Raw genomic sequence first — 18644 nt, 5'->3', positions numbered from 1 at the left:
TGCTTCGTGGTGTTGATCAAGCACTTGGTCGCGCCGCTACAATCCGCTGTAGAGGATACTCTACGAGCTTAATTGACGGACATTGGAAAGTGCAGTATTTGTGTCCCCAAAAGTACATTCGCAAGGACTTTGCTTAGGCATCAAAGCAGTGTGACCGACGACCGCAAAGTTAGTCGGGCTGTATGCCTAAGAGTCAAGTAGCGTGATTCGTGAAGTACGTTTGCTACACCCTAAGTGTTCACAATGAACCTTTTCCTTCGTAATCTATCATTGCGTGCTAGCCGCTTTCGACCCGCACCTTGTATTGCATACGTGCGTGAGTACAGTAAAGGATCCCGGTTCCCTGATCCTTTGGAACTTTCGACAGGTATAGCGAAACGCGAAATGCTAGCTATTCAGGCCGGCAACAAGGATCCATTTGGCATGGAAGCCGTCAAGCGCGGCCCGGGAACGAAAGAGAACCCCAACCTCGTCCCATCGATGCTTGACAAGCGTATGATCGGCTGCATCTGTGAAGAAGATTCAGCCTCAATTAATTACATGTGGCTCCACAAAGGTGAGCCGAAACGTTGTGAATGCGGATACTGGTTCAAGCTCGTAGAGGGCAAGTTCATTTAGGCAATATTACCACCCGCGTGTCTGAATGTATTGAAAGTAAGGGAATGAAGCGAAAATGGGGGAAGCACAAAGCAAGTCAAGAAAGAAAAACATCAACGGAAAATGATTCGATTACAGCCCCCATAATTTTACCTTCATTACTCTAATATACGAAGAAATACACTAGGGCAGGCTGGACGTTCTATCGATTTTAAAGAAGCTATCCAATTCTATCAACAACGTCTCGTCTGAAAAATTCGCCTACAACTGCGAACACAATCATAACTACAATACCAGCAACAATAAGAGTAGGCGGCTGCCCATTCCGTTCTGTTGCCCTCCTCGATCTAACTACTGGTACCAGTGCACAACATCGCGCATTGAGGACGCACATTTCATGAGGTTCTTCACTGTCAGTAACCCATGGACAGCGGCTATTGATCCTATTGATGCAGTTGCAGTGTTTGCTGAATTAAAAAGAAACAACTTTTGGGCCGCCGATTTGGGTAGTACGAAGGGTAACGAATTTAATAATAAAAAACACAGCAAAGCAGAAAACGGAAGGCGAGGTAAACGAGCCATAGGTGTTTAAAAATATAGTTAATAAATACTATTGATAATGCTGAGAATGATAAACAAATGCACAGATGAAAAAGCCGTGGAGGTTCTGTGAATAAACAGTTCTACCAAAGGACATCTTGAGTTTTCTTTATAAAATATATAGAAAATACTAGTTAAGCTTAAATATAACTTTATCGTAGAAAAAAGATAACCGTTAAATAGTGATGAAAATGTGCTTTTTTAGTTTATCTTTATGACTTATTTCGCACTTTAGTAGTCTACTCATTGGAGGCTGTATTGAATATTAGTTCAAAGCGATCTGTAGCTTGCTCGCACTGATAAAATCACTTAAATAGTGCCAGTTAAGCGGCCAGCAATGAATTGCAAGCATTAAACATCATGTGTATGGGGTGCAATAGTTCACTGTGGAAGAGAACCCATTACAAAAACGGGATTTTTCTTAAAACCTATCTTCTTAAAATTGTAATAAGTCACCTTAATACAATGGTAGAAAACTGAAGAATATAAAATAGCCACATAATACCAATCGTCGCATTGATCATCCGAGCTGCCACACGAGGATTAAAGCCAACTAAGGATAGTAGATTCGCAATATGATTAAGGATGCTTTCGTCCGTTCGATATGGCCTATAATGTGATGCAACATATTTTTTTACAGTTGATGTAGTTAAGGGCAGAGCTCGATTTGAAGGCCATAGGAAACAACCTGTAGCCGACCGTAATACCTTTGCAAACGAGCTCCTAACTACTGAATGCCAACATGTCAACTACAAAAAGGAATTCACGTAGAAATTCAGTTCATCGACTACCCTTGTAAAATTGCAACTTAATTTGATAGAGTCAATTACAGGTACCGATATAGATGCACTTTCCAATATTAGGATCATAACGTCGTTATTTTCATACATCCATAAGGTTCTCATTATTATATTTTCAAATAGTCTGAGATATTCGCATCTCAAGCTCGGTACAAATTAGGTCAAAAAACTTATAATCGACGTGTTAATATCGCTACTGAAGAAATTAGAAGTTCATCCAATCGCTTATTCTATACTACACTAAAGAGCTTCTATATAACACGGCGTCTTTAGGCTTGAACAGTTAATAGAATCTCTAATGTAGGATTGCCAATTTTTAATTAGCAATTATTAGATGCGGAGCTTGGTGTGGATTTAGCTGTGGTTTACTACGATCGAAGACGGTAACGCATCATTATAATCTTACTATATCTGAGTATTCTCATTGTTAAACACGATTGGTAAAAGGAACAGAATTGCTAGTCCAAAACCCGCCATATGTTATACAACCTGACCTAAATACTATTTTTAGAACTATTAGTATACGTATTATAATATATTTGTGGTATGAGTTTGAATATAAGCCCACGCAAATTAAACAACCTAAAAAGTGTGCCTCTAGAAACCCAACGGTCTGTAAATAAAGAATCAGCAAACTTTCAACAATTGGACTTATTGTTTGAGAAGTCGGGACGGCAGTGTTTCTTCTGTAGTATGCTCTTCTCCTAATGAACAATTTTTTAATGCAAGTAAAGGACAATCAAAATAGCTAGATCTGTGCGAGGGTCATACTTCATTAGAAGATCTTGGAAAATGTAAATTATGTGATTAGACATTCATGCCAACAGTTTTCTTAAAAAAATTCTCACCATTCACAATTAAATGTAGCATTTTTAATACTATCTACATTCTTTTGATTTTCCAAAAATTAAAGCAACTTGACAGTGACTAATCAAGTACGTAAGTTATACATCAGTAATAGAGATGGCGACAGAAAAGTCGACCGACCGAGTCCTATAGTTTTTCATAAAACACTCTCAATACATAGATTTGCCCAGCACCTAAGAGGCATGCTGATGATGTCTAATGAATCTAAATAAACAAGTAAGAGCTTCATTCATTCAAGAGAGTATTTAAATGAAGCGCAAATATTTAAGAAAAAAACTTGTTTTCGTTTTTCTCGATTTTAATCTGGCTCGAATTTATTATGTCATCTGTATCGATTTTCCTACGAATCCCATGTAACTGGTCATGAATAATAAAGGAGTGATTCTTTTTCTTATGCAGTTTTTCGCACCTCGATAACACGATTAGTTAGCATGAACACGTGTTATAGAAGAAAGATATTTATGCGTTAATTTCAATCTATGGAGGTGAACATGCGTTTAACGGACCCAGTAAGACGAATTGTACATTTTTTCCAAACTGCAGCCGCTATGAACCCTCCAACTCAGAACACTCGACAGCAGGACTAACTAGTCAGAGCAATATTCCTACAATAGAGCAAAGCAATGTAATTGTATTTATCACTATTATGAATAACACAGACGTCTCGGATAGACCGTAACTATTATGCGTATTAATAATTTTGCTGTGTTGAGAAATGTTTCACGAGTGCTCCTGTTCATATAAACGCCAAGATCTAGAGCTCTTTATTCACCACGATACGAAACAAAGTGCAGAAATGCACGCCACTTGACTGGATGGTGTATGTGTCGAATTCGGGCGTCGCCAAACTTGCTGATCAGCTAATTTTTTGTTCATGGACACGTTTCTGTTTGAAAGTCCAAAAATCGCTCGACTCAGAAGCGTACAAGATAAAACTGTACATTGCGCTTATGGAAAAAAACAATTATTAACAGATGATAACATGTAAATTTGAAGTTTTACCTAATTTAACTTAAAAGAAAAATACACAATTGCATACAGAGTTTCGCGCATCACCAGACCTTAACGTTAACGTAAGAGACTGGTTAAACTCTCCTTCCACCATAATTGTCAACGACACCAAAACAATCATAACAACTTAAATTATGTTTCACTGTTTGTGTTGTATCGTTATCGATTATTAATGATACCTGCTCTTTCGTTCGATATATTGGCTGTTGGCTTGATGGATACGGTTGATTTAATTTGGCACATTCCCTCTATCGACATTTAAATCCGAACTGGAATCTAGTAACTGAAAAACAGGACGTACTCAAGTTGAAGGCATCGGAATGGATAACATTTCACAGTGTTTTCTGTATAAATTTGAATAAACAAAAGAAAAGACACTGCCGATGTTGAAGTGTTGCACGCTTCGGTTTCTTAATAATAATGGTTTATTAGGCAATAACTAATAGTTTGACTGTAGCTATAACGTAATCAATATTAGTTCCGTTGATAGTAGGCGATTTATGAACACCGTAGCCGGAGATATAGCAGCTATTTAACTGAGGAAATTTAAATAGGTCATGATGTAATAACATTTCCCGTCTAAATGTATTATCTGGTAGAAAATGAAAAGGTTCCATTTTCTAACTTTAAAGGAATGCCTGTTTGTCTTAAGTAATATTCATGTTTGAAGTATCGATCTCCTAACTTCTCGCACAGGAGTTTCAAAGATTGTTCCGTGATATTTAGCAATGTTGGTCTTTTTTTTTTACGAAAGATATATGATCAATACACGAAAACATTTATTTAAATAATGTATTTTGATAGAACCATCAGACTTCAAATTGCACTGCGTTATGCAGTCCATTGAATGCCCAAAGGGCTACTGATCTGAATCTTTTCGTTTAAAGTTGTCCTACTTATTGCCACCTATTTTCTTATAGCCTTATATGATATCCCTCTTGTGGCCTCATGTAGTAAACCCATGCAAACAATAACTGCTTATATACGTTGTTTAATAATAAAAAAGCCCCATCTTCGATGTAATGTGTCCGAGTCATTCGTAAAGAATACGTAACCACGTCTCGGTAGATAAGTAACCCTGACTGTAATAACTGAAATACTTCAGGCCGAGCTAATGGAGACGATCAAACAAAAATAATTCCTAGAAATTCATAGGTAAACACATTCTCGACTTTTTTATGTATCGTATTCTTTTTGTTTTATTAACGCTTCACGGAAGCTATCTTGTCAGGGAACGGTTACCTACTGGCGAAGGTAATTTCCATTTGATGCCTGGATAGATCAACCAAAATTAGGTATAATTTTGCGTGTGATGTCCAGCAATTTTTATACGCCACGATATACCACAGATAAGTGACATCAAATGTCTTGATTAATTACGAACGATTAATTAGGAACGAGAGACGAACACGCAGCAATCGTGCTCGAGTGAACCGCCCATCTTAGTAGAAAGGTATTTTTATTTGTTCCTATTTTGTTTTTTTTTTCCGATTAGTCCGGTTCTCGTTTACTTTCGGGTAGTGGTTTGTCGAACATATTGCTATCATTCACTCCACTGGTATTCAATACAGCCTAGGTTTCTTCGAGCTCAATACCAAATGTAAAGTCATATGGTTTCGAGAATTCAATTTCGGATGTTGCACTGATACTTGCAGACATTGGCAGGCCATTTTTATATTATTGCCATATTCGTGAAACAATAGTCTGTTGTATGCAAAGTTTGCTTCGATCGCTATTATTCAAACATTTAATTTACGACGTATTCGGTTATTTTTATGTAGTTAATTGTTGGGTCTTTTTTTAGGGGTGGTCAAAAATATGTGATGTACATCTGTCGCCTGCGATTGACGTTGCCTAATCTGAGTAGACTCACAAGCTCACCAAACCTGTCTATCCTCCGCACTCCCAGGGGTCAGCATTGTGCAACTATTACTGTGTTGCATTGTGACAGAAGCCGTCTCTCTATCTGGTAGACACTAATTCTCTCTTTTTATATGTTCAGGGTCCTCTCAGACGTCGTTTTTCCTAATTGTTTGGTCTAATATCCTCCGATCTTTCCGATAGAAGAATTTCGGCATGGACGTTTTGTTGTGAATATGACGTGCCGTGATATTAAAGAAATTACATTAGCCATTCTTATATTTTCGCAATACGATATACGATGATGTGAGATAATGGTAAACAAAAATCACTATCGAAACCTAACAGTCGGAGTTGCATTTGAGGTCTTACAAATTATGTATTGTTACTGTTATTATGTGTTGTTGTTGTTGTTGCTGTCATGCGTTGTTTAGTATCACTATCCAGTGAGCTATATTTCAGACGCAGGAAAATTCAAATGGCAAATTGAGAATCAATAACACTGGATAGATATCATTCAAGTAAAGTTGCTCCAGATGCTTGTAGGCCATGAAAGAGACACGTGATATAAAAATAATTTGCTTTCTTTTTTAATTTTACTGACTCTTGCCATCCCACACCGATTAACTTGAAGTTCGATTTCAGTTTATTGTTGCCCTGGAAACAGAAGCAAAAAGGATGAGAAAATTACACAGGAGAATGGTATTAAGTGCTGCAAAGTGAAAAATACGTGCAGTCAGTAACTAAAAACATGTATTTGAAAAGTTATTGGCAAACGTAGAAATTCTGAACAAACTGTCTATACCTAATTAGGTTGTTACTCAGTTTATGTTAATCTGTTGTGGTGTACTTCATTTTACAGAAAAATACATTGGTTGGCAAGAGATTGAATTCGATTGCACATCTTCGGTACTTAAATGAACACCACGAATATCTTCGTTTTCGTTGCGTTGGCGGACGATTATTTGGGCTCCATTGACAACATCCTAGATCTCAAGCAATAAGCATTCTCTTAACAGTGAACAAGTGAAGGAAAAGTTCAATCTTGTATCGCAGATACCCCACAAACGTACAGTTGGCTATATCTATTCAAAGTAATATTCAACATGTAGCAACTGTATCTATTTATCCAAAATGCAAGTGTAAACACTTTGACAGAATCGTCGATGACAGTTATTCACCTAGGCAGAATTATAAACCAGCTCAAAGTCTCAACTACTTATAAGAACAAAATTATTGGTAAAAAAAGACCGAGTGCTGAACGTATTAGAAATGCGAAGGTAAATTTGCGTTTGGTTCGATTGTTATATGAAGCGACAGACCACGCAGAAAGTTTACCTATCCCACAAATGAAAAAAGTCCTATCGATAAGTTTCTTCCTCTAATAATAACAGCCATAGTTATACGAATCGGTAGCTAAATAATATTATATTCAAAAACTGCGTAACGAAAACGCACATTATAAACTCCCTCGATATTCGATGGCTATACGCTTTTTTAGACCCGTAGTATAGTGCATGTCATGACATTTGTCGACATTGAACGTTCTATTCGCAACACCTAACCTGAAAGCAGGCGATCAGCTAATCGCTAAGAAAATAGGAAAAACTTACGCGAAGACCGACATAGCGCGAGACGTAACTGTGAAAAAAGTAATCAGCCGTAAATAGTTCAGAATAGAGCTCGGTAAATAATGTTGACCTTACGTGACATAAGGCTCATTCTAAGCGAAAGTCGTCGTTAATGCTATAGCAATGGCACCGCGAGGCAAGCTAAATGTTTTCGATTTTGTCTTCTCTCTTTATTCATTTTTTAAACGGAAAGTCATTAATGACCAGTTTTAATGAACACTGGAATTGGTGAAACTACGATATTTATTTCTATTAAAAATCAAATCGTTTTAGCAACCAAGCATAAATCGGCGCATTTCTGTAGGCAATTATTCATCAGGCATCCGCATAGATCTGTGATCTTCGGCGACCAACATGCTTGAATAATATTTGTGAGGGTTCATAAGAATACTTTTTAATGACTGCGGAATTTTCAGAAAAGTTATAGAATGATAATCATGATCTCATTTCGGTTCAAACTGTTAATGTACTCCCAAAACAAATGTCAAAGTTGGTATCTTATGAAGCATTTCTAAAACGACTGTACTCTAAAACTTAGTTCCTGCTTAAACAGCTTTATACCTTATATATAACATGTACTGAATTAAAATATATGGAAATATTTAATTCCGTTTTCAATCAAAGTTTAGAGATGCCAAACTAGCCCTCCATCTGGGCGCCAAGAAATCTGCAACACATTGATGCTTGATACTTTCTAACAGTTTTAAATAAATTTAAAATTTAGTTGAATCCACGTCAAATTTGAATGGAGATTGCCGAGGGCCGCTGGCTTCCATCAAAAGCAAATCGAAGCGAATCGACTTAACTCATATAATTTATTGATAAAATTGGGAGTTCTAATATTTATTGACTAAGCTTTGTATACTGACATTATGTAGTGTTGCCTAGTTAAAAGTACCCAAACTATACAGCCTCCACACCCATTTACACGTTTCCAACAATAAGCAACAGTGTCTATCGTCATTCACAACGTTTTTTTCCTATGCGCAACCTTAAGTATTACATAACTGAAACGTTGAGAACTCTTACGGTATTTAAATACCAATAATATCAATCCACGAACTGTAATAAGGAAATATATGTTATTGTATTTTGAACGTTTGTAAAGTATTATCGTCTACATACATACACAACTATTTACAAGATTAACAACTGGTGTTGCAATATATAAATTTGGGTTTGTTTAAACTTAAACGATATTTTCAAGGCTCCCGAACCTGGAACTTACAAACTAATTCTTAATTAACATCCAAGGTGTTTCTTCTGAGTTGTCGAAGTTGACACATGATAGTCTATGATATGAGATATAGAATGCAACTATGTGTATATTTTACATTTCACATTAAACCATCATTCCTTAAGACATCCACTTTAAACAGCGCACGTCTTGATGGGTATTGAGACACTTCACGGAACAGTATCTAGATCCACAAGTTACACATCTATAGGGCCCCTCAAAACCGCAAACACTGCAGAATTGTCTAGCGGGAAATTTCGATGGTGCAGCTTGCGCGGTCATATAGTTCGGCGGTTCTGTACCCAATGCGTGGTCCTCTTCGAGCAAGGCGTCCAGACTCTTCTTATATCGAACCTGCTTGAAATCGCGTACTCCTTTACGTTTTCCTGGTCGTTCCTTACGTTCCGCGGGGCCCAGAAGGGTTTCTTCAAACTTCGGCGCCTTCTTATTCATGACCAGGTTGGCATGCGGATCTTCATGGTAGTTGTCCTGCTCAAGCGCGTCAAGTGCCTTACGGCGACGCCGCTCCCGCTGAGCTTCATCGAGAACGATACGGTCTCCACGTCTTTTACCACTGCCAGTAGACTCCATCTTACACGTTATACCGCACTCGAAATAGGTGGCTCAAAGGGTTTCGCTCGCTACCCGCAAGTCTCCCCTTATTTAGATTCCAGTAGTAGCGGTTGGTTAAATCTGGATGCAAGTAACCCCGATCACTATTTATTCACTCACTATATGCAATTTGAAATTAGTGTCCTTACTTAAAAGTCCCACAAACTAGCTAGAAACATTTCTCCGCTTTTTTGCGCACTTTGAGCCGTTCTTATATGGGTTTGATTTATTTTGCAAGTTTGTTTATCGTCTTTAGACACCGTGTTCGACACCGGTGCGATAACAGGGGACTTTTGTTATTGACAAACTCGAAATTTAGCGGGCGTCCAAGCGACCAATGTACTAGCGGACATCGAACATCTTTTTTGTTTATTTTTTATGGTATTTATCAAGTCTACTTCTTTTTTTTATAGAAAGTAATTCTAAAATTGTTCAGTTAAAATAGCGAAACTAGTTTCTTAGTAGGTTATTCATCTTAATTTTCTAATGAGTTAACTAGATTCAGATATCGTCGTCTGCTGTCTCACTTGACCTCTATATAAACAACCGCGCATCTCTATCTTTGAAGTGAACACCGGTCTGAAGACGACGAAATTGTAGACGAAGTTCGAATAGTTTCGTGCGCAAGTTGTGGTGGGATTTCTCCGCTTTGTGAGGTCTGTATCAATAAGTTTTTTAGTATTTCACTTCCTTGGAAGCCTATTGACCTGCAAGCAGTATGTTAAATAGGTTATAATGTTGTTGCTTCGCAATACACTGGAAGAAAGAACAATAAAAACACCTTCATACCATGTTTTTGAACCTAGATTTTCAATAACGAAGACCAACTCTGTGGAGGAACAGGAAGAAATTATATATCAAAAAATTTAATCGAGAGTTCAAGATATTTTCAAATTTCTATTTTCAAAATTTGCAAAATAGATATTGTGGTTAGCCTGTTGAAAAGAATGTATTAAATCGATGCTTCGAAAAAATAATTTTACCTATTTTTTTATAATATGAAAAAGAGTAACAATCAGATGGTTGAACCTAGTATAAGAAAGTGTATGCATTGTTTATATTCATTGTTGTTTCGATCATGGAACATAGGCTGAAAATGCAAAGTGCGATTTTCGATTTCGAAGAAATTTTCGATAACACATTTGGCAGCGTTCTATATTGTTTAATTAGCGTCTCAACTTGTGCTTTGGACGTTTGTCTGCTTTTAATTTAATTTAATTATGTATTTGAATAGAAGCCAAATCAAAATTCTTGAAGGCTCTCATTGAGTGTCTGTGGAGGTGTGGAAGCAGGTGATCAACTCTATTATGTACGTTCTACTCCTATATTTTGAGATGCACAGACGGCGATAATAGCGAGGATGTTATCTTAAAATGATAATTAACGATCATAATATATTGTTCTTCTAAATCTATCTGTATTCTAATTCTATCAAATATTAATTCGTTTGAGGTAGTATATAGGTAAACACGAAGTTTCTACGTAGTTAGAAGTACAAAAGAGCTACTGATTCTGATGCGTTTTGTGCGCGTATGTTGTCGAATAATGCCGTTGCAGGCAAATTAAAGAAATGTTCTATCACATCTCCCTAGAGCATGAAATCCTGTTGCACCCGAGATACTTCGGACCGCAGCTAATGGAAACAGTCAAACAAAAACTTTTCACAGAAGTCGAAGGAACCTGTACCGGAAAGTAGGTGAATGCCCTAGATTATTTGAGTATTTTAACAGAAAATGATACATTGTAAAATCCTTTGTCTAGGGATTTCCAAAACACTAGCATGCTAGATTTAGAATGTTTGTGATAACAAAAATATAATAATAATAGTGATAATGATCTTCACCAATCAAGTAGTAAATAAAAATATTAATCAAGTTAAATTTAACAATACATTCAACAGATGACATTAAGCTTGCGAAAAAAGTGAATTTTTAAGTCATGTTCATATTTTTAAAGATTTCATTTGTTAGTATATACAATTCTAGGCTCTTAAATGACAGGTAATTGAAAATCACATACGGTTAAGTATTGTGCTTTCACTCCGTTCTTAATAATGTTTCTGCTAGTAAAATTAGTTTTAGCGTACCTAACAGTTATCCCTAAACAACGTCTTTTCAGTATAGCAGAACTTGCTCGCTCGCTACAAAAGTTCTATAAAATAAGCATGGATAGCATGAACATTGTGGTACTAACATTGTATTCAATAATTAAAGTTTTTGAATGTTTTCTGCGTGTTTTCTAGGTATGGCTTCGTGATTGCCGTGACCGCCATCGACTCCATCGGAGACGGTCTAATTCAGCCCAATCGTGGGTTCGTCGTATATCCTGTGAAATATAAGGCTATAGTTTTCCGCCCCTTCAAGGGCGAGGTGCTAGATGCGGTTGTCACACAAGTGAACAAGGTCGGCATCTTTACGGAGATTGGTAAGTTTTCCTGCGATGGTCACAAAGATCACTGGTACACTAACGATGAAGTGCTTATCCTCAAAACCCTCTTTTCTGCTACTGCCATTTTTCATTTACACGAAGAAGTTGAAAAGGTGTCAGTGATGTTGCGCTGCCGTTGTTATATTTTTTTTGCAGTGCCCAATATATTTCATATGGTTACCTATTCAATTACAACAGTTGCTATTTTTTTACTGAGTAAGGGCTAGGGAATCGCTAGATGGTACTTACTACCGCTACAATATGACTGAGATTGTTAGAAGGGCCATACAGACGTCTTTGCTTAAAAATACTATACCTCAAAAGTAATATAATTTGCATGTCTGTTGTACTTTTAGGCCCTTTGTCATGCTTTATCTCACGCCATTCAATACCTCAAGATATGCAATTCGATCCCAATGCGACGCCACCGTGCTACAAAAATGCAGAAGATGAGGAAATCGCTCAGGATGATGAGATTAGGTTGGTCTTACAGACAGCGTTCGTTTAGTAATTCACCTAACGGCTGCAAGGACAATTTCTGATAATATAAAAAGAGTATCGTTTCCTCAAAAAAGGGGCATGATTCGTTTCTATTAGACGGATTAGTAAATTTTCTAAATATATATTAATATCATAATTTTCTTTCTAGGTTGAAAATTGTCGGAACTCGAGTGGACGCGACAGATATCTTTGCCATTGGAACGTTAATGGACGATTATTTGGGCGCCATTGCTAGTGCATCATAACGTATTATTATATGTGTTATTTTAATGCCAAGTTACCGTATTTTGATATATTCGATTGAGTCGGGAACAAAAAATTATGTGACTGTATATGAATGTAAATGGGATCAGAAATCTCATTAGCCACAGAAAATAGCTTGCGACATGGATACCATGTAATGTATATTGGATAAAGAATTTACTATTTTGGTTGTATCAGCTGACTGTATTTCTTCCAACAGAACTATTAGGAAGAAAGTTTCTTTAGTTAAATATAGATTATTTTTAGCTAACTTTATGATATATAGCTTAATGGTTATTTCGCGTTTACACAGAAAGTGGTCGCTCCGTACACGCATTCACTAGAAGCTAGACTTAATTACCAGATGGTGAAAGACCATATCTAATAATAAGCAAAATAGGTAATTTTGACTGGTCTAACCCCGTCAGCTAATATGGCCTGAACTCACACGATTAGCGTTGAGTTTTTTTAAAACTTTCGAGTGGGCAGTAATTCTATAATTATAGGGGTCACAAAATGATGTAAACGCAAAACGTCGATTATTATATCAGTCTTTAGATACATTCGCATATGTTGAATAGGATTAAGAGGTTCTGCACTAGATTTTATGTTACGGCTGTTTCATTTCCACCAGTCTCTTGGATAAATTAAAGTTTATTTCTCAATCAGACGCCGATCAAAATGAAGTTAATGGATCATACTTTGCTGTTTGATCAGGTGAGTACTCTGCTGCCCACACTGACACTAGATTGGTTTAGGTCCTATCTAAATCACAGGTCCTTCCGTGTCAGAATGGAGGTCGTATTTACTGCGACACATTCTCATTTCTTAGACGTGTTTCAAGTAAACTGTGTCTCGCCGCTGTCAAACGTTCAAAATTTGTTTCAGACATAAATGCACACCACTGTAAGCTAAACGGGTTAATATACAGATTATGTAAAGATATTTTAGCAAGTTCAATGTCGTCAATCCTATTACGTTGTTTTTAAAAAAACTGCCAATGGTATCGCTCAATTGTCTGTCAAGAACGGCATGTTAATCTCAACGCACAAGTGCATTGTGCTGAAATGAAGATCAGGTAATTTTAGTTACAATTACTGATGAAGTCCAGACGCGTACTGTCACGAAAAACCTTAGGATTTTTACTTTACTCAATTCAATCATTCAAATTGTTCTCTTTGTTGATAACTATTGTTTTTGGCCACTCGGTAATCAACAAACATGATGTCCATATACATTAAAAGGTACAATGACTTCCTCTAGAGGTGCAGTTAAAAATTATCTTTGAATGCTGCTCGTAGTTGTATCTTTTTTACAGAAAAGGGTCGTATTTCTCTATAATATTGAACAGCATTGAGATTGCGATCAATTAAATGCAAGACACTGTCATACTAACCTGTCTATCTTGATTGCTATATCGCGTCTGTACGTTGCGTGAAAAATAACCTTTGGCACAGTCTGCTCTTCGAGCTTCTTAGGCGCTGCAGTTCCTTTTCCTCTTTAACAGATATCGAACCTGGTTATAACTAGATACTGATTTAGACGATATCGAATGGACTAGGTAAAAAAATGAAACCGTCCTCATCCAGGCTAGGGCTCTACGACTTCGCTTTTGTGGTTAATCACCTACATTTCCCTTTTAATTCCTGAAAGGACCTTTACGCTTGATGGTATGGTATCGTAGGCTACTGCAGTAATTCGAATTTAATCTAATATGGTGTACATTAAAGCTATATGTATCTTGAAAAACGTTAGAAAATCTGTTGTAATTCGTGCTCTTTTGCAAGATAACTATCGAATGCAGTTCCACCGGAATTTATCATTGATGTCATAATCGATAGTTTGCTTTGGCGTTTGACTAACCGCAGTAATCTGTAGTGTTGGCCACTCTTTGGACCTGTTTTCAATATTCTTTCTCATAGCGGCTGTACTACTTTATGTTGTGTTTCGTAGCAGACAATAGTAAGTCAAATTGTTAGGATATGTATTATTAGAATTACAAGTTACAGCCGTAAGTTTAAAAGCTAATGCATTATATGGGCCAGACTTTACTGATAAGGTACTTGCTTGGTACTATGGGATGTCCACTTATTGAACCCCGGACCACGTATGCTTGGACTGTGGTTCGGAATTGATTTAAATATTAACTCAAACGTTTAAATTTGTTTTCCATGAGGAAAGTGTTTCCTGGCGGTATTTTGTGGTTAGGTAAACTAGGCTAACAGGTTAAGCGAGCAGCTAGCTGAAGAGAGCATATACATACAGCTGGCAGTGTTGTTCTGTCTTAAAATTAAATATTATCAACCAATTTGTATGAATATTCCCTAGAGTGTCGATTATACTAAATGGCATTTTTTAAAAAAACATCCATTGTATAATAAAGATGTGCTGAACTCAATTGTCTTTATAGCTAAGATCACTAAATGACTTTTAAATAGCTAGCAAATCATAAACCGCTTAAATAATCAATTTTCAATCTTCAAATCTCTGTTCCAGTTTTGTGTGTATGTATATATATATATATATATATATATAAAATTATGCATTTGCAGCAGTTTCCACCAGTTGCGAAGCGTCCCAACCTCATAGCAATTGTTATCTGTCAACAATGCACGTTTAGAGCTATACTCTCTTAATTTTATTTGTTGTATCACAACTTTCTCTTTTGTTTTTGTTCACTTAGTGGAGTTGAGTATTCGCGCTCATAGAATAGGAAGGATATCCGCTTGCTGATCCACTCTTCTTTCAAACTATGGGGACAGTCACTATAACCTAGTCGAGCCTACGGTCACCTTTATCACCCCAATCTGGCCTCGTATACCGACTTGCTAACTGTTGACTGTCGTGCGTCTCAAATGGCAATGGATCTAAGTTCACAAGACCTCGCTGAATCGGAGTCCGGAGTCCACATCTGATGTGGGTTGACTCAGAGAGAGCCGGTGAAGCGCGCTTTCCGGCCAGCCCCATTTGGACAGTTACCCTGGTAACGGAAAAATAAACAAGGAAGCATGACGTCCTTTGCACGTGAGTGAACATAACCACAAACGGTTTTGCCGTTTGGAAATGCAACAATTGTTTTACAGAGCATCCTTGCATGATCTAGGCAATACTCGGTTTCAAACTGAGCTCTTCGAACGTTCTTTGGCTTCGGATCCGCGTAGCAATGCCTGTTAGATGTTTTCGATAAATTTAAAGTATTTTTTTTTGTATGTTCGTGATTCAAAATTTACAAATGTGAGTCTGTGCATAAAGTCGCTAAAAAAATTTCTTTATAGTTAGTGAACTACTTTCTTTATTAACAAACAGTCACAGTCTAACCAATCCAAATATCTACCTGCATGTCTTACAGGAGCCGAAGAGGAGAGGATATTTCTAGAACGTTGCTATCGACTGTATGAACGAGTAGAAAGAGTTAAAGGTAATTGGCTTTATTTAATATCTGACAAAAATTTCTCGGTGTGAAAGCGACGCTAAGGGTTCTGTGTATTGGCTGCCGCTAGAAACGTGGGAACAAGTTTCCCAAACTCGCATGTCACGGAGAACACAATTTTGCATAATATTATGCGACTAGAATATATCTATATCATCTATTTCATGGCAGCTTGATCTCTTTAGAGTCATATCTGCTGGTATTCCGTAATATATTATAGCGATTATATTATTGTGTGTTCCTTTTCGTGGCAAACAGTAGTAAATCCAACTTTCTTACACTTCCATCTATTAAATATATTATAATTTCTAGTTACATCAGGAAATTCGAAAGTAGTTTAGTTTATGGTTTACGGAAATCGGTGCAAGAGAACCACTACAATAAATATTTTTTAAATACATATTACGAATCAGCAATAAAAATTTTGGTCACGGCCAATCTGATATGAATACTACGCATTTTGGACTCTGTTGGTCTATATCCAATTTTTTTTTATCTACATCCAGTTTATGATGTCTCTAACATCTTTTCTACGCTAGTAATTGTTCAGTGGAGATTGAATCATTCGTTTAACAAGACTGCTTGTTTGGTAGTAGCGCGAGTGGACAACAAGACGCCAAAGTGCATGTTTGGAAGCTACCTGGGAAGTGAGTATTTCAAGTATGAGCTTTTTTTTTGTATGATCGAAGTCATTTTCATGTGACTTATAACATATACCGGGTACTTAACATATTCCTTAGGTCCTTCCGAACAGAAGTTCAGTAAGTGCCTCAATGATTTCCTAATAATAATTTTGTTCATGTGTTGAATAGAACAAAATGAATTACGTAAACAGCTTATGTCGGCCGGTTCAACAGCCACGGGTTCGTCCGAAGCTCCCGGATATTGGAACCTGTCTGAGTTCACTTCATCTGAAGATGCCACAATAGAGCAGAGGATAGAACGTTTCCTCATACTCACTAATTACAAACGGACTCCATTTTCCCCAAAGAAACGATTCCCATATCTACGAAAAGCTCATAAAATGTATGTAAATCAAATGTTGTTCTACTAATCACAGTTATTCCTGTTGAGTCTAAATATATTATAGAAGCTGATCACGCTTGGACATATATCTTTTCCTCATCAATTGATTATCTGACTTTATTTCTTTCCTGCTCCTCGAATTCATATATTTTAATATTTATTTTTTGCAAACCGATTTCATCCCAGAGAGCCTTCGCAACCACTATCTTTAGACGTGATGGACCTTCATGCCTCCGCCTTCACAACGTCATACCCCCGAATCGTTCGGCGGGTCCCTGCAGCGGAATCGAAGTTACGTAAGATGCCATTGTTTTATCAGAAAGCTAGCATCTCCAGTGAAGAACCCTCGGCTTCGGCAGAGACCCTTGAGCATACAGAAGCGCGAGGTCATGAAGGAACCTTTCATGAAGGTCATGAAGGAATGTCTACGGCATCTACAAGCTCCCAACCGTCGAGTGATGGAGGATCATCGGCTTCGGCAAGCGGTTCATCAACTTCGTCAAAAGCTGATGACCACGATAACAGTAGGTCAGATGACAGTTCTGACAATGTTTCTGCAAATGGCAGTCAAGCATCTCATTATTCGATAGCTCGAAAATCAGTTTCATCAAAATCATCATCAATGTCGTCGAAGTCTTCGGACCGTCACCAAGCTGCACAGGGAGCAAAGCCATCCACTGCCAGTACAGTTTCAACAGTTAGCTCATCCTTAACAGTTAAAAAGTCACAAGAGATTCCAGCGGAATCGGTGTCTACGGTGAGCAGTGAAAAGCGGTCACGCTCCTCAAAAGTCAATCATCCGGGGGATAAAAAGTCTGTTGCCCTACGAATTTGCGCAGAGGAGGGGCTGTCTATGTCTCTTTCAAGCCTCGTTCCTATCGTATCCGAAGTGCAGGCTACAGTTTCGCCTTCGGTGGAGCCAGATGTGGAGGCTGTATCCGATGCCGATACGACACACGATGTCCCTCCGATGGAGTCGGAAAACAGCGTGCTTAACGAAGAGTCTAATGCATACGTGGACTTCTTAAACGACGTCACGGATGTCATTTTAGGTATGGGCGTATTCTCGCCATCAGCAATACAGGCAGCTATTGACGCGGCGCTTGCGACTAACGTGTATGGAGATGTCGATCGCGAACGAGCGCAGGTGCTTGTCGAACAGTTGTTTGCTTAGGGCGCAATTAAACGAAGTGAAGTGGGCAGCTAGGAAAATAATCTTTTGGATTTGTCACTATTCTGTTTTTATTATACCATGTGTAATTTGATAAAACATTTCGTGGTCGGAGGGTTAAAACGCAACGATAGATTTAATTTCAATAAGGATGTAGCGAATGCTTGAATTTTGAACCGTTCCCTAAGTGTGAGCACAGCTAGAATGACCATACATCAAGCGAATGAGTGCAATTTACACTAAGTATTAGTGAACGTGCGTAAGAGTACCAAAATTAGAAATAGATCTTATTTCATGGGAGAGTCTCGTGCTAAGTAGCATTACTAACTTTAAATTGTAACAGCTATTATGAACTCATATGTACCTAACAAGTCGTCTGGCTTTACCTGTATGAGACCAGGAATGCAAGTCACACTGCCATGGAGTTGATGAAGCAATTAAGTTGGTTGATTATATTCTGTAATAAATGGTATTCTACTGTAGGTGTATATTGTGACAAATCAACAAAACAGTGACATTTGTACTGATTCTGAGTTTTTCACAGAGATACTTGAAAAAACCAAAAAAGCAGAGCCACGGACAAATAAAAATTAGATGGCAGTATTTTTCGGTGTTCTTCTTTTATTGTTCT

The 18644-nt window shown here is 37.5% G+C and overlaps 4 protein-coding genes across 6 annotated transcripts; 3 read left to right on the top strand and 1 right to left on the bottom strand.

The window, feature by feature from the left end:
* The first annotated feature begins 106 nt into the window (after positions 1–106).
* Positions 107–1291, top strand: LOC111271404 (cytochrome c oxidase subunit 5B, mitochondrial-like). The gene has a single exon (XM_086973184.1). It carries the CDS (start codon positions 244–246, stop codon positions 616–618), a length of 375 nt encoding a protein of 124 aa, XP_086829310.1. The 5' UTR covers positions 107–243; the 3' UTR covers positions 619–1291.
* A 3756-nt stretch (positions 1292–5047) lies between these two features.
* LOC111271576 (zinc finger HIT domain-containing protein 1) lies at positions 5048–9527 on the bottom strand. Its single transcript, XM_022852502.2, has 2 exons — positions 8595–9527; positions 5048–6392 (listed from the first exon to the last, which is right to left on the bottom strand). Exon 1 carries the CDS (start codon positions 9192–9194, stop codon positions 8724–8726), a length of 471 nt encoding a protein of 156 aa, XP_022708237.1. The 5' UTR covers positions 9195–9527; the 3' UTR covers positions 5048–6392; positions 8595–8723.
* A 186-nt stretch (positions 9528–9713) lies between these two features.
* On the top strand, positions 9714–12583 carry Polr2G (DNA-directed RNA polymerase II subunit Rpb7). Of its 2 annotated transcripts, none has more exons than XM_022852315.2 (5): positions 9714–9871; positions 10773–10907; positions 11458–11639; positions 11999–12122; positions 12292–12583. In XM_022852315.2, the coding sequence occupies exons 2-5, from the start codon at positions 10786–10788 to the stop codon at positions 12386–12388; spliced, it is 525 nt and encodes a 174-aa protein (XP_022708050.1). In that variant the 5' UTR covers positions 9714–9871; positions 10773–10785; the 3' UTR covers positions 12389–12583. The 2 variants fall into 2 exon arrangements, with proteins under 2 accessions (XP_022708050.1, XP_022708123.1); XM_022852388.2 differs by having other exon boundaries at positions 9747–9871; positions 10808–10907.
* A 2491-nt stretch (positions 12584–15074) lies between these two features.
* On the top strand, positions 15075–18608 carry LOC111271922 (uncharacterized). 2 transcript variants are annotated; one of them, XM_022853090.2, is made up of 5 exons: positions 15075–15410; positions 15736–15804; positions 16413–16463; positions 16629–16842; positions 17029–18608. In XM_022853090.2, the coding sequence occupies exons 1-5, from the start codon at positions 15395–15397 to the stop codon at positions 18014–18016; spliced, it is 1338 nt and encodes a 445-aa protein (XP_022708825.1). In that variant the 5' UTR covers positions 15075–15394; the 3' UTR covers positions 18017–18608. The 2 variants fall into 2 exon arrangements, with proteins under 2 accessions (XP_022708825.1, XP_022708747.1); XM_022853012.2 differs by having other exon boundaries at positions 16410–16463.
* Positions 18609–18644: the final 36 nt, after the last annotated feature.

Source organism: Varroa jacobsoni, unplaced genomic scaffold (genome assembly GCF_002532875.2).
Source record: "Varroa jacobsoni isolate VJ856 unplaced genomic scaffold, vjacob_1.0 scaffold_17, whole genome shotgun sequence".
NCBI lineage: Eukaryota > Metazoa > Arthropoda > Arachnida > Mesostigmata > Varroidae > Varroa > Varroa jacobsoni.
The sequence above is the reverse complement of the archived record's forward strand: the minus strand, read 5'-3'. Positions and strand labels throughout refer to the sequence as shown.